The sequence below is a fragment of the Odontesthes bonariensis genome, chromosome 2, assembly GCF_027942865.1.
Source record: "Odontesthes bonariensis isolate fOdoBon6 chromosome 2, fOdoBon6.hap1, whole genome shotgun sequence".
NCBI classification, from domain to species: domain Eukaryota; kingdom Metazoa; phylum Chordata; class Actinopteri; order Atheriniformes; family Atherinopsidae; genus Odontesthes; species Odontesthes bonariensis.
Genome location: NC_134507.1, coordinates 29,150,308 through 29,166,704, shown reverse-complemented (window position 1 = coordinate 29,166,704; position 16,397 = coordinate 29,150,308). Strand labels below are relative to the sequence as shown.

The 16,397-nt window shown below is 41.3% G+C and overlaps 1 protein-coding gene across 2 annotated transcripts in view; it reads left to right on the top strand.

The window, feature by feature from the left end:
* The window catches only part of atrnl1a (attractin-like 1a), a 425,977-nt gene that overhangs the window by 247,458 nt on the left and 162,122 nt on the right, over window positions 1-16,397 (top strand). For both annotated transcript variants that reach the window (XM_075481032.1, XM_075481024.1), the window contains one exon: window positions 10,763-10,824. In XM_075481032.1, coding sequence (XP_075337147.1) covers window positions 10,763-10,824 — 62 coding nt within the window. The remainder of the gene's footprint in view (window positions 1-10,762; window positions 10,825-16,397) is intronic.

Genomic DNA, 16,397 nt, shown 5'->3' with positions numbered 1-16,397 from the left:
GAGTGAGGTGTAACCGGAGTCAAATTCCTCGTGTGTGTCCACATACCTGGCAATAAAAAGCGATTCTGATTCTGATTATAGCTTTTTGTGGCTCATTGTAGCTTTTTGTGGCTTATTATAGTTTATTACAGCTTTTTGTGGCTTATTACAGCTTTTTGTGGCTTATTGTAGCTTTTTGTGGCTTATTACAGCTTTTTGTGGCTTATTATAGCTTTTTGTGGCTTATTATAACTTATTACAGCTTTTTGTGACTTATAGCTTATTAAAGCTTTTTGTGGCTTATTACAGCTTTCTGTGGCTTATTATAGCTTTTTGTGGCTCATTTCTGGTCTCTCCCCTTTTCTCTCCCTCCTCTTATTGATTACCTCAGCACTTTCTGTCCCTTCTGGCTTTAACAGGCAGCTCCTGGTTCAGGGTTAGGGAAATAAAAGGCGGCCCACTGCTGTCACAGCTCCAAAGCTTGTCCCCAGTGGGCCACCATAGGCCCTCCATAATGACTGCGCTGTAGGATTGGAGTCCTTGGGGGCCTCTGTACATCATTCCGGTCCCTCACATCTTTTAGCTCTGTCTCCCACTCCTTCCTTCTCACTCTCACACTGCTCGCTGGTAATTGCAGTTTCAGCTAAAAGAAAGCAAAAAAATCCCCTTCAACAGTCGGTTGACCCCTGATCTCCAAACAATCAGACTCTATTGTTCCTGAGTTTGTGGTGTTTTGTCGGCAGTTCTGTGTTTAAATGATAATTCCCATCTGTGTTCCCTGCAGTATTTCCTCTGGTTGGTGTTTGGATCTTTGTTCTGATCCTGTCTTCATTTCAGTCTTATTTGGACTCATTTTAAAAAAATAAACTTTGAAACTCTGCAGGCCGTTTGTTTCTGTCTCGGTGGTTATCTGCGCCTGAATGTTGTCATTTAGTGACTTTTTATTGTGTTTAGAATAAACTCCCAGTTAACTTCAGTAAGACTCCACATAGGTTAGCGGATACAAAGCGCTGACACGGCACTACTACAGCGTTTGAGCAGTTTGTTTGTGCAGTTAATTAGATTAATTTGATTTAGTTTACAGTTCTGACCTTTATTGATGACGTTTGTGCTGCTTTCCATCTCACGCCGCCGCTCTGTTCCGTCTCCTGTGATAAATCCTCTGGCAGACACACTCTTTAGCCAGTAAATCCCAGAAACGCCACCCTCTGTGTGGACGCTTAGTTCAGCTCGAGTCGACGTGACGGACAAAGAGGGTTTGTGTTTACGAGCCGTTCAGAGCAAATAAAAGTTGTAACATCTTATAGAACCTCTCGCTAAAGTGGTACCAGGGTGGCACAGGGGATGCTTTCATGTAGTTTCAGTGCCGGTTTTAGGGGGTGCACAAGCACATAGGTTGCATAGGTGCCACGGGTTCCATAGGTTCCACAGGTCCCATGGGTCCTATAGGTTCTATAGGTCCCATGGGTTCCATAGGTTCCACAGGTCCCATGGGTTCCATAGGTTCCACAGGTCCCATGGGTCCTATAGGTTCTATAGGTCCCATGGGTCCTATAAGTTCTATAGATTCTATAGGTTCCATAGGTCCCACGGGTTCCATAGGTCCCATGGGTTCTATAGGTTCCATGTGTTCCATAGATTCCATGTGTTCCATGGGTTATATGGGTTCCATAGGTTCCATTGGTTCCATAGGTTCCACAGGTTCCACACCACCTCCACCGATGCATCTCAGCATTGGTCTTTTTCTTATTATTGAGCATCTGTCTTCTTGGTGCTTTACGTCATATTTTGTCCTATTTAATGTCCAGGAAATCTGATTTTGAAAAGACACATTTTATTTAAAAAAGACCAAGTATATCATTGTTGCTCTGAAAGTCTTAGTTATTGTGTTAAATAATCATGAACCTGAACCAGAATCATGATATTTGCCTTTAATTGAGCTGCTCTACTTTAGTTTTAGAACAGAATGGGTGTTTTTGTTCGTGTTTATTGGTAAATGAACCCAAATTTGAATCAACTCAACAGAAAATCAACAGAAAATCATCCTCATCTGCCCCCTGGAAACAAATACCAAATGTCCGAATGATGGTTCACGATCAGGGTTTGCAGCATCACAGCAAAGTCACACGATCATTTTAACGATAAAGAGAAATAATAGTTTTTAAAAAACAGGATCTGATCCCTCTGAGCTGTTTGTTTGACTGCAGAACACACTTTAAATGTGTCGAACCTGAAACAATCTAAAACATGTTTTTTCCTACTTTCTGGTCGTCTTTGCCTCAACTGAATGAGAAACGCGTGTAAAGATCTCTGTGGAAACTAAAGGAGGTTTAAAATAAGCAGAAACTCTTTACTTTAGAGAAGAATAGAAGCTTGTTGATGTTTCTCCTTAAAACTAAACGAATCCTGAATCCAGTTGGTCTGATGGACGAGATCTGCTGTTGTTTTCCCTTTGGTTGGAATAGTTTCTGGTGATTGGTGCACGTGTGCTGGGAGGAAAAGGGTGTGGTCCAATCAGCTTATTGATCACAGTTGTGTTAAACTGCAGCAGTTGTTGGTGAGTTTAAATCAGTTTGTGGTTGTTTTTGTTCTTTAATGAGTGATCGTTGCATTTGTTTCTGAACGTGTTTTAATCCATTTAACAGAACACTGCGTGCGCGTGTGCACTCATAACTCCTGTTATTGTCGGGGGGAGGTGATGTAAACTGCTGCATTGGAAGCCTGGATGCAGAGCCAGGCTCTTTTCTCCCTGATGCCTGTATTAATGCAGCATCCCTCCGGACCGGAATCAGCTTTTTTCTGCAGATTTTTCACTGTCAGGCCATTTTACCTGCTGAACAAATGCTGGTAAACCTCTTAAGCCCATTCTGCCCCATTTTCTCCCCTCCCCTCCCCTCCCAAGTTGTCCCAGAAGATTCACCAAAGACAAAGCTGCTGCTTCTCCGGCTAATGGGGCCATTTAAAGGTATCCCCACGTTGACCGGGCTTGAAAAATGTCGGACTGAATTTATTTTACGTCAGTTTTTTTTCTGTTTTACAGCCTTTCTGTGTCTTCATGAGTGGAAGTAAAAGAGTAATTGGAGGGAAAATGTATCTTTTTTTTTTTAGTTTTTTTCATTAGTTTAGCTTGTTTTGAGGGCTCCCTTCACATCAGGTGTCCACCACCAGATGTGGGGGGGTTGCAGTCGTGTTTCAAACCAGAATCGCTTCACCTAAATCTGAGGTTCGACTGTTCAAGTGTGAACATCTGTAACTGGAGCACAACCTCTGGTCTGCCCGTTCAGAAGCACTAAATTCAGTCACTTTCAGGGTAAAATGCAGCGGTGTCAATTCAGCCAAAGCTAAGGCAAGGTCACTATAGTCACATGGCTACAGTATCAATCAATAAATATTAGGCTGGGCAACGATTAAAATGTTTAATCTAATTCATCACATGATTTCCCTGATTAATCGCGATTAATCGCATTTGTACGCAAAATCCAAAAATGAATCCAAAAGTAGTGTATAGCTTTTAGCATTTAGTTTTATTTTAAATGTGCTGCCATATGAATGAAAGTGCCATAACATTTGTTGTGCAAACACACTTTTAACATCAGCATCTTTCTGTAGTTTTTATGTAGAAGCCTCGCTCCACTGTCTGTTTCCTTGAATGACTTGCTGCTATCAGTTGTGTGTTTTGCCTTTAAGTGATATTTTAGACTGGAACTACTACGCTGAGAAGACAATTCAACTTGGCAGTGTTTACAGATGACTTTGGTTCTGTCGACTCCGCCGTCTGGAAGAACTTTAAAATGAAAATGGCCGAGTAAAAGTTCCGTACCCTTCTCCATGTTTGGTGGATCCGCCGATTACTTTCTTTTCCGGTTCCACAGCAGACAGCAACAGACTTTTACATAATAAAAGCCTGTGAGCAACAGACTTTTACAATAATAAAATAATTTCTATTTTTTTTTAATTTTTCATTTTTTTTAACTGCGTTAAAGGTGGGGTAGGGGATCTTTTTCTGGAACATTTTTTTTACATATTGTTTGAAATACTCTTCACACCCTCATTGCAACCAATTAATTAAAAGTTTTGACACAAATATGAAAAGTTTTAGTGGCCTCTAGAACGTACAATCTAGGAAAAACACTATCCAATCATTGTGAACGGACCGTTCACAATGATTGGATTCTGATGCCGTCTATCAAACTGCAATCTGCTCCTCCCTCCCCCTCCTTCCCCCTGTGCACGTACCCTGCTCCGTGAACGAATTACACGTCCAGAAGCTTGGCAGGAAGCTAAACTGGAGCCAGCTTGGCTAGCACCTAGCATTATTAAATGTATAGTTACTAAATACTAAATACGGCAACGATCGATGCTTGCTGTCAGAACAGCGCTCGTGCACCTTCGTGCTTGTGTGCGTTCATGTATTCTAGAGGCGTGGCTTCGGGGGGAAAGTGAAGAAAAGGGTTGGGACTTTTTACCTGTGTATTTTCAAAATGCAGCTTCGCTGGACTCAAAATCCAGGATCTCCTACCCTACCTTTAATGCGCGTTAAAATTTTTGTCTGCGTTAAATAATTAACGAGTTAACTTGCCCATCCCTATTATAAACTTTACCTCATTTCTGCAGCTATTCTCCAATTTAATTCTGTAAAATTAACACATATTTAGGTAACATGTGAATGCTTCGGGGAAGAACCATTCAATGGTTTGTGGAAGGAGTTTAAATGTGAGGAAAAGCTTTTCAGAGCTTTAAAAGTTCACTCTGAGCAACACAAACTGCTGTTGATTGCACTGAATTATACTCTGAGAAGAGGTGAGGTCAGGGGTGAGGATCGCTTCTACTGATGGGGAATAAGAGTGAGTGGGTGTGGATGCTGATGAAACGAGTGGAAATACAGAAAATCATGTTTTATGGAGGAACGTGCACCATAATGCGCTGTTTGAACAAACAGGCTGAAGATTTCCTTTTGGCACTTAAACACAAAGTGTGATGTGTTCCGCTGTTCATGCTCTGTGAGCTCTGTGAGCTCTGTGTTATTGAATGTAGAAACTTTATTTAAAGTTACAGTTTATCCAGATGGACAACGCTTTGGTCTCATGTCCAGGATCTGTCAGATATTTATCTTTATCAGATATTTACACAGAATGAACCAGATAACTTAAGTCAAATAAACTAAAAACCTTCATTAGCTTTGATCATGAAACCATAGAAATGAGTTAGAAATCTCATCCTAAACTGGTGATTGGGAAACTGATAAAGACATCACTTACATTTCTATTCTTTCATCAGAAAAAACAGTTATTTAAATAATCCTGGTTTCTGAAGTTTCTCTGTCAGTAAAATCTAATTCAGTCACAAATTAAACTTGTTTTAGACGTGTATTATGTGACTTCAAAGGCTTCCCAACACTCAGTTATTCAGACATGTTTAAGTTTCATTCAGTTGATGGTGACAGAAAGCCATGATGTGCATGTGTCTGAGTCTCTGTGGACTTGTTCTCTGATGACGTTCGTTGTGCTGTGGTCGTGTAAAACATATCAGCGGTGGATGGAAACAGTTGGAAATATTACCTTCAGACAGTCAGTGTTGGATTCATGTGTTTGTTTTATGTAACTTACAGTAATGAGCCTCGTTATCAGGTCAGGATAAAAAAACAACATCATGATGCTAATGCTGTGCAGGAAGGGTTAGAGTTGACCCTGTTCCCGAGCTTCCATCAGCTGATGTGTGACTGCAGGACTTCAGACTGCTTTTTAAAGTGACATTAAAGTGGAAGTTTGTTTATTTTTAAACCTAAAATACGTGCATCTACTCACCGATAACAGTTTGGTGAATGTCAGCGTCCTTCGGAAGAGATTTAGATCACTGGAGATCGGCGTATATCCATATAACGGGAGAGAACAGGGCAGAGACGATACAGCCTCTGAATAAAGCCTGATTTATGGTCGTCCGGGAAAGGCTATGGAGAGCCCTCTCCATCTACGGAGACCCTCCCAGGGACGCTCTTCCTATCTATCCGTCGAGGAGACGGAGACTCGCGGAGACCGCAAGGGTTGTGATTGGTCGGCTAACAACGTCATTTCCGGAATCACTTTTCTGATTTAGCTCCTTCCTCTCAGAACAACAACACCGCCATTTTTGAAAGAGTTTACTGTGTGCCGGTCAACATTTGGTCAAAATTATTTGCATTTCAGTATCAACGAGCTCCAACTCCAACAACAGTCTTTCTCTCTGGGTCGTCATCGTTCACTGTGAGGAGTGGAACGGAGCCGGAAGGTGAACAATCAATCAACCACTTTCACCATAGACGTTGCGAGACTGTGTCGTCTAGCGTAGCGACGCCTACTGATCGGGAGGTGAACTGCCTTGCGTATCCGACATCCCAACGGAGAACTTTGAAAGGTTTAACAGCCTCTGCGTGACCACAGAGTCAGATTGACGGATAGCGACGGAGAATCATACCGAGGCCTTAAGGCATGATCTGTCTTTATTTCACCAAACTGCCCTTTTAAGATACAAAGCACCGAGTTTTTCTTTTAAATGAGACTAATAAATAAATAAGACTAATTAATAAATTTAACTTCTGTCTGATTAATGGAAAACATCTGAAAGACACACTGTGTGCACAAGAGGGATAGAATGATAACAACACGTGCACTGCTCCATGTAAACATCATATCCAGGAAATGCTTAAAAGCTGGATTTTAATGTGCATTAAATAAAGGTTCAAATGGAAGGTGTGTGCAGTGTCGTGAGTGGGTTGAAGCGACCCTTTAATGGGTCACCATGTGTCAGACGTGTCGCTCATTTCTGGAGAGGCGTCTGGCTGCAGACCTGCACTGTCAGGACCCATGACCTGCACTGTCAGGACCCTTAGTTGCAGACATGCACTGTGACGTCACCTGCACTGTGAGGACCCGAACCGACAAGCGAAGAACACGTATTTTTCGTTCCCCATTTGAACTGTGGAGACGACGAGGTGAGTAAAAGTCGAGTGAAAACAACTTTCTTTCATACGAAGAAACAGAAACAGTCTTTATTCACTGGAACGTTACGTTGCACACTATATGTAAAGTTATATTAATTTTAAAGAATCAGGGTTTTTTTAAAACTTTTGGCTAGTCTTCAGCGTTGTTATCGTATCGATAGTGCTCACTTAAATGTGCCATTTTTCGTATCGATAGTGCTGACTTGTTTAATTTTGTTTGATGTTATTACGACATTATTTGTCTCTTACAGATGCATATTTCAATAACTATATACTGTAAAGTTATATTAATTTTAAAGAATCAGGTTTTTTTACTTTTGGCTAGTCTTTAGCGTTGTTATCGTATCGATAGTGCTCACTTAAATGCTCCATTTATATATATATATATATATATATATATACACATCTATAGATATACATCTATAGATATATATAAATAATTTAATTTTACTTATTACGACATTATTTGTCTCTTACAGATGCATATTTCAATAACAACCGCCGGCACTACGCCCAAAATCGAACGCTGCACGTCATGTTGCAAACTGTTTCACTGTCCTCTGTGCCTACAATTTAAACCAGCAAAATTGTCCAAGCTGCAGAGCCACTTAGAGGCACATACAAAAGGTGGCATTTTATTTAAAGGTAAGCATAATGTATTTGTCTGTTTGTTTGTACTCATAAGCAGGGCTGTAGTGGTCAAATTAGAGGTGGGTAAACTATGAATTTTTTGATCAGACAGACCGTGACGCGACGCAACGCAACGTGACGCGACACAGCACAAAGCAACGCAAGGTGTCGCGAATCTGTATGGCTGTCCTGGCCATATTCCATGACGTTATCAGTTAAAGTCATATTAAATCAATGACAGTCAACAAATGTGTTTGTAGTTTGTAGTTTATTAAATTTCAAATTTCAACAGTAAAGAAAAGTATGTGTAGAGTAAGAACTATCTACAGTAGATATGGTGTGTGTGTGTGTGTGTGTGTGTGTGTGTGTGTGTTAGTATGCATGCTTTTTAAAGTAGTGCCCAGAGGGCCTCCTTGTCCGCTACGTCAGGTTCTGCCTTGCAGGGGCGTGTTCTGGGGTCCATGGCTCCCCTGTGCTTCACCAGCCAGGACTTCATTTCCAGGACACCAAATTTATTTTGGATTACAGTGAACCCTCGTTTTTCACGGGGGTTACGTTCCAAAAAGAACCCGTGATAGGCGAAATCCGTGAAGTAGAAACCTTTTTTTTTTTTTACAATTATTATACAATGAAATACTGCATAATGCATTGAAACCAAAGAACAAAGCCGTTTTACAGGCCCAAGCATTTGTTTAACAAATAAAAGTACTGTATAAACTTTTTTTTTTTTTTTTTACAAATAACTACTGTAGCCTACTGTAAAATAATCGTTTTCATCATCAAGACGAACTGAAGGCTTCAAATTGTGGAGATCAGCACTGCCCCACCGCGACCCGAGTCATTGGATTAGAACGGGAGAAAATGAAAAATTATTTTGAAAAAAAATACAAAGTACAGTGGGACAAATAGTGACTCACGTGTATTTCACTGCTCTTCTGACTGAGCTGCTGCATCCTGACTTTGCTCTATAGCGTTTTTTTCTTCTAAAGCCCGCGGTGCAGGTGTGTTTTTTTCGAGAGAAGAACATAGATCGGTAGTTGTTGTCGCCCTTTTTTCTTCTGGGCAAAAATATTTATATATACCGACATGCCACCATCGATTATGTTTGAGAACTGTAATGAACGTGTACGTGTACATATTAAACCACAACGTTATTGACACACAGGTAGAGAAGAAGCGGAGAGACCGTGAAAGGTGAACCGCGTTATAGCGAGGGTTCACTGTATTCCAACGGCAGATTACAAGGCGCAGGGAACTTTGACGTGCGGAATTGCCATTAAGAGCTGCGTAAACGCTATTTAGAGGTGGGTAAACGCTATTTCCTAAATTCCAGAGGTGCGTAAACGGCGTTTACGTGCGTTTACCCTCCACTACAGCCCTGCTCATAAGTATTAGCCAACGCTACTAACTTCTGGCAGGTTGTGGTTTGGTTTGTAAAAGGGTAAAAGGAAAATGAAGGGAATGTAGGTTGCAGTGAAGAACATCTGACACCTCACTTTCTGTCTTTTAGAAACCTATCCCAGTCACTAAATCCTGGCAACTGGACAGAGAAAACTGGACTACAAATTCAGGTAAGAGTATAAAGTATGTATAATGCATGTATTCATATTAATAGTTGAGTACTCAGGAAGAAGAGCAGCAGGCAGAGGTCTCCAAGAGAGCCAGACTTGCTGATGTGGACACACCAGTGGAAGGCGTAAGCTTTTGCACAGTATCTATTGGTAAGATACTGTTGGTGTGGCAGCTATAGTACAGACATCTTTCTTTCTGTCTTTTCCACAGGACTCGGTTGAAGATCGCATTCTTCAAAATTGCAGACATGCAGCAGAGTGGGCTGAGGCCAACAAACCACTGTTGTCTGCCAGATTGAACCTGCCTGACGTTCTGGGCATCGGGGAAGAGGAACAGGCAGAGGCTGCTCTACAGTATGGGAGGTTGTGGAACGAAGAACTGGACGAGGATGAAAGAGAAGCGATCCTGGAGCCTTTCAAAATGATATTTCACAATATTAACGACATGTTGATATTTTGTGAACAGGTAGTCGACAAAAACAAAGATTTGTCATATTGTGAATGTTTGACTGAATAAACACTACAGAACATTTGATCATGTTGTGACTTGGTGTGTTTTTTATGTTTTCTCATTGATCCCTTAATAATTTGATTATACTGTAGATATAAAGAGTTAGGGTACTATTTAGTGGTACTAAGGTGTTCCAGCAGCATAAAAACATAATTGGCATAGACATAGAACCAAACATGAAATTTATGGTGGTTAAGGATAAAAATACAGAATAGTACAACAGAAAAACTAATTGAAAGAAATATATATATATATATAAAGAGCAGTGTGATAAAGTCAAAATGAAATGATAATGAAATAGCAGTGACTTACTCTATAGTACACAATAAAATGTACAGTATAGGCCTATGGCATCTTGTGAGATGTTGGCTTATGAATATGAGCCTAAGAGAAAATGTGTGCAGTGACCACACAAAAGTTTACAATACAAATAAAAACAATAGACCGGGAATTGATAGATTTTATGTCGTACTGTTAACTAATTAATTCATTTGTGAGGACCTCTTGAAAGATATAGCGTTTAAAATCGTTTAAAAATACGTGCTTCCGATACACACGCTTTTATTTTGAAAGGCTTCGAATCAACTTCCGGTCCTCACAGTGCACTTCCGGTCCTCACAGTGCAGGTGACGGTCTGCAACAGGGTCCTGACAGTGCAGGTCTGTGGGTCCTGACAGTGCAGGTCTGTGGGTCCTGACAGTGCAGGTCTGCAGCCAGACTCTCTTGCATTTCTGCACCTGCATCAGAAACATGATGATGGATGATGTGAGGAACGTATAAGACCAGGGGCCGCGTGGTCGTGGCTTTCTTTTTGTTTGTGTCGGGGAGGAAATGGAAGACGTGCAAGTGTATTTACCAGAAATAAAACTTCTGTTTTAGGTCTGACGATTGGCCTGAGACGGATATTTATCTGGAGTTACTGCATCAGTTTCACATCGTGCTCAGCAACATGAGTCAGAGACATGCAGAGTTTAATGTAACCAACTAGAAATGAAGTCATCACACACACAGTTAGGAAGTAAATAAATGCATTAAAGGGGTGTCGGAACAAAATATTTCTTCATGTGTGCATTCTCTTTTCCCCTTTTCCACCAGATTGCTTTCTCTCAGCACAACAGCATCATGGACCTGGTGCAGTTCTTCGTTACCTTCTTCAGGTAAGCCACATTTCCTGAATTATTTCTTCTCTGCAGAGCTAAACCACAGCCTGAACTCTGGGAGTAGATGGCAGCTGCCTCGGGCGAGACACTTCACCACAAATGACGCCGGAAACTTCTGAATCTGCTCTGCAGCAGAAAGTTGAGTTTATTAAAATGGGGCTGATTCTAGCCTGAAAAGAAGAGGAAAACTGAACCGACCATGTTGCAGTGAGCTGGAACTTGGGATTTATACCTCGATATGAATTAAAACACACATAAAACTAGGCTAGGTTTGTTTTAAAGCTGTTTACAGGAGCCTTCATTTCTTTAGATTTTCTTTTAAGTGTCTTTACTTGGTTTCTTTTGGACATTTGCTGCTTTTTCCCGGTCCTTGTACCTGAGCATTTTCAGAGGAATGCGTTCTTTCTTTGTTTAAGCCACAACTCTGACCTATGAACCATTCAGGCAGGAAAAAGGCTCCTAACTCAAGGGATGAACCAGTGTTGTGTTCACACAGAACAGACAACTTAGCAAAGAAGCCATTTTAAATTGGATCTTTAGGCACTTTGTTCCCAGCAGCCTGTCACAGAGACACATCATTGGTTCCTGTTTCTTTAGCTGCATCTGTGAAAAACAGCAAAGATAACACAGTCTGACAGACAGAAAACAGGATTTCTGCAGCAACAAGGTGATTCCCAAAGAGCTGTTAGCTGAAAACTTGGCATATCTCAGCATGGTGTGCAGTGTGTCCTTAAAACATTTGAGGAAACCTGAAATGCTTCGGTTACCAATACCGTCTTATTGGGGGAGCGATGAGGACACTGATTTCTGAAATATGTGAAGCTAAAGACGCTCCTTTTCTAAACTGTTTTAACCTTTTTTTTTATTTTTAGCCTCTGAGCTTGAGTTTTATGAAACAGAAAATGTATCAAAACGAAACTCTAAAAGGCTTTAAGTTCGTGTTCGTAGGACTGAAACTAAGCACTGGGACCATTTTAATCCAGAAATGTAAAAGAAAAGGAAATAAATCTGAAACTGATCAGCTGAGGTTTTTCCACCGATTCTCAAATGCTTATTTCAGGAGGAATAAAACACATTTACTTGTTTTTCCTGATAAATTCCCTCCCAAACAGGTGTTCAACCGTTCATCTTCGGTTAAGTTTCTAATAACATGATAAATAAACCCCAATAACATGCAAAAATACCACCAAGAGACTAAATGGCCACAAAGAAAAACAACATGACAACCAAAAAATATACGAGATGATTATAAAGAGATAAAATAACCTAAAAGAATTGGTGAAAAACTGTCAGAAGGCTCAAAACAACGACAACGACAGACAGAAAACAGGATTTCTGCAGCAACAAGGTGATTCCCAAAGAGCTGTTAGCTGAAAACTTGGCATATCTCAGCATGGTGTGCAGTGTGTCCTTAAAACATTTGAGGAAACTGGACGAGTGGAGGACAAAAGAAGAAGTGTCAGGCCTAAAGAAGTATCTCCAGCAGATGAACAGGATCTGAAAGTGATGTCCTTAAGAAAGAGGAAAAAATCCAGCAAAGACCTGACACAGGAGCTGAGAGATGCATCTGGACCTTCAGCTGATCCATCTGCTGTTGGCCCAAGCCTCATCAGAAATGGGCTCCATGGAAGGGTGGCTGTCAGGCAGCCGTTCTTAAGGAAGGGAAACAGGGAGAAAAGGCTGAGCTGTGCCAAAGGACACAAGAAGTGGACTGAAAATCAGTGGCAGCAGGTCTGATGGAGGGATGAATCCTCCCCAGAGCCCGGAGCTCAACATTACTGAAGCAGTGTGGGATCATGTTGGCAGAGAACGGAACAAAAGGCAGCCCACATCCAAAGAAGAGCTTTGGGATGTCCTTCAAGAAGCCTGGAGAACTATTCCTGAAGACTCCTTAAAGAAAGGACAGAAAGCTCGTCTGAGAGGGTTCAGGCTGTGTTGGAGGAGAAAGGAGCTCAGAGCACATATTCACCTTAAAGCTGCTCAGAACTGTATTATTATACATTAATGTTTGCACGTTTCAGTGGATCCCTTCCCTTTTCCGTCTTACTGGAAATATAAAAAGAAATGAGGGGCAACCCAAGACTTTGGCACCGTGCTGTAAATGTCTTGATTAAATATTTATGACCTGTTTCACATTGAAATACCAGCAGCTGCGTTCTCTGGAAGGTTGTCGGAGAATGTGTTTTAATTAAACTTTAACAAAAGCAATAGCAGAAGTAAACTGTGGCTTTTTCAGCACCGTGAATAAATAACTCGGGTTACTGACGATTGTTTCAAATGACAACTTCCTCTATCCCAGTTTGGGCCTCCCAAAGCAACTGGGACGTGCATTATGGTCGCTTTGGCCGGCCGTGGTGCCTGATGAAGATGCCTGGCAACCTCTCAGAAGACCTGGATCTATCAAAACGGTGGTGCTGTTGCCATGCAGACACCTCTGACTGTGTAGAGACTGTATAGACATCCTTATGAGGCAGCCTATATACCAACAGATCTGCCCTCTCTGTCGTCACATGATCCTCAACACGATGGATGTGTATCTATGAGGGATCAGCAGAAATGGATCCATAGACATTGACAGTAAAGAGTCATTTAGAGTAATTTACCACAACAGAAATGAGTTAAATGATAAGTCTGGTGATATTTTGTAACTCATTTGATGACAGCATAATCTCATAATGAACCCAAACACTGCTGTTCCTTGACTTTTTCACACAGCTTAAAACATATTCATTCCACTTGTAAATGTAGCACCAACCACGCACACCTTTTTTACATCAATTGTATGCACACTCTATTTTATATTCATTTCTTTAAACAAACTTTGTCTTGTTAATTATATATTTGTTTCAGATCATTGTTTCAGATAGCGTGTGCATACAATTGATGTAAAAAAAGGTGTGTGTGGTTGGTACTACATAGGAGAACTATTCTGCATTGGTTTGGAGTCACTAGGTCACAAGGCTTGGGAGGTATTGAAAAAAAGAGACCATTCCCTTTAGGAAATAATGGCTTTTCCTTAAAAAAAAATATATATAAAATAGAGTATGCATACAATTGATGTAAAAAAAAAAGGTGTGCGTGGTTGGTGCTACATAGGAGAACTATTCTGCATTGGTTTGGAGTGACTAGGTCACAAGGCTTGGGAGGTATTGGAAAAAAAAGACACCTTATTTCCTTATTGTGAATATCTGTCGAATATCCAATATCAAACCAACTTCACCACGGTCTGTAGCGGCAGCTGCAGCAGCAACATTTCTGGAAAGGTACTGGCTTGATTAAATTCATTCTGGACTCTATATCCGACCACATGAAGACCTCGGGACACTTCTGTTTGGCTTTAGGGACCCTCTACTCACTACCACGTAAGTGTTATGTTGTTTGGAGCTGTAGAAGAGGTATAAAAATAGCGTTTTGTAGCGGCGATACGATATGCCCCCGTCACTTCCAGGCTAACGACTTTTGGCTAAAAACGGTCAAATCGAAATTCTCAAAACACATCCGAATGACATGATTTTGATGTCAACTCAACGTATGTACTCCCAACATCCCGTAAATTGATCTAAAGTGCATTTTACTCCGGATAATCCCTTTAAACCCACATTGTTCCTCCTTTCTGTAGGGCTGGAAGGCCTTTCCAGTACCCTGACATGGCATTTTCCAGGACAAGTGAGACAATTAAATTTGGTCAGCATGAAATATTAATATCATACCAACTGGAGCTACTTGAAGGTTTTAGAAGCAGAGTTTTGAATTAAGCAGCATACGATGTCCAACCTCCTCCACGAGTCTGTCAGAAACCAGCAGCCTCACACTGCCGTCATTGTTGGGAACCGTTGTTTGAGCTGCAGCTCACAGTCATGCAGATACAGCCGATCTAATGAGAAGGCAGAATGAAGGCTGCTGTCTTCAGGCAAGATTCTGCCACTCAGCTGCGACACCAGACCTCTGTGTGTGTGTGTGTGTGTGTGTGTGTGTGTGTGTGTGTGTGCGTGCGCGCACGTGGATTCATGTGCATGTTCCTGTGTGTCCTCGTCACTGTTTTCATGCCTGAGCGTGTCACTGTGCAGCCATGTGAGGAAGGCAGCCGATTTATTGCCCAAGGCCGGCTTCCGGACATCCGCGACCTTTAGGCCTGCATACATGGATGATGTCATCATTACGGGACAGTGTTGAGTTCTGCCGGGAGAGTTTGGTGTGTGTGTGTGTGTGTGTGTGTGTGTGTGTGTGTGTGTGTGTGTGTGTGGGTCGCTGCCCTCTTTCAGTTTACTCTCTGCTGCAGATTCTCGGTGAGAAAAGGTGATGTTCTTTGACTGCAAACCTTGGCTGTGTTCAAAACCACATACTACATACTGCATACTATATACTTCCATACTGCATACTGCATACTCATCGATCACATACACATCCTCTCAAAGTAAAGATGCTAACTGGGACACCGAACTTCCACCTTTACCTTCAAAAAAATCAAGTCAACGGAGCCAAAAGAAGTGAGAATTCCTCGCAATTTTTATTGAGTTACTCTTTATTTAATAAGATATTAGATAAAACGGCTTTCCGGTGAACGCTGTCTGTATTTTGGCTCTTTTCATCACTGTCCAGTGTGTGAATAAAGCACTGAAGAACCTTAATATCAGCACAAATGTCATGAAATCGCTTCATATTAAAGCAACAGTATGCAGGATGCTTTGGTTGAGAGCACAGCTGCTTCTACATAAACTGACGTAACCACGGAAACTTCAGTGGAGATCAGTGAATGTGCACGTCTACTGTGTAAGTGTGATGTATTTAGTCTAACATCGGGGATTAAGAAGAAGTACAGACAGCAGGCATAGCGGTGTACAGTCTGTGCACACGTAGTAGAATTTATTACAAGCTCGTCGAGATGGTTTCTTAAGTTTTCAGAGGATTTTTGAAGGAAAGGAGAGACAATTAACTGGAGGAACTGAAGCAAGATGATGTCTAATTGTGTTTTATAGCTCACCAAGTATGCTCGCTGTCTGGGTTCCAGCTGTTGAAATGGGCCGAGGAGCTTAGAAACTTTTCTCAGACGGCAAAGAATCTCACAGGAGGCAGGTGATTTATTTCTGTTTTGCTTTCTGGTGCCGCAGCAGGAAGGCCAGCTCATTCACAAAGTTCACCGGTCAGTAACTCCTACTCTTTCTGTTCTTTACGTCCTCCGTCGGTCCAGATAAACACATTTAACAAAACGTTACGTCGCTTCTTGTTAATCTATCGTTGTACATGTGAATGTAGCCAAAATAACTGCAGAAACATGGATTTTAGATGGTTAGTTTGTGGGGTTTTTTTAATGTGCGTGTTCGTTTCGTTTTAATTCGATGCGGCAGCGGTCTCCAACCTTTTTTGCTCCGTGGACCGGTTTAATGTCAGACAATATTTTCACGGACCGGCCTTTCAGGCGTGGCGGACAAATACTATAAAATAAAATGATACGACCAACACAGTCACTGTGGTATTTAGTAAATATAATAATAAACTTGAATCCACTTTGTACTTGTATGTAACTTTATTAGCAGCGTTCTCCTGACATAACATCCTCTCTGCTCGCTATG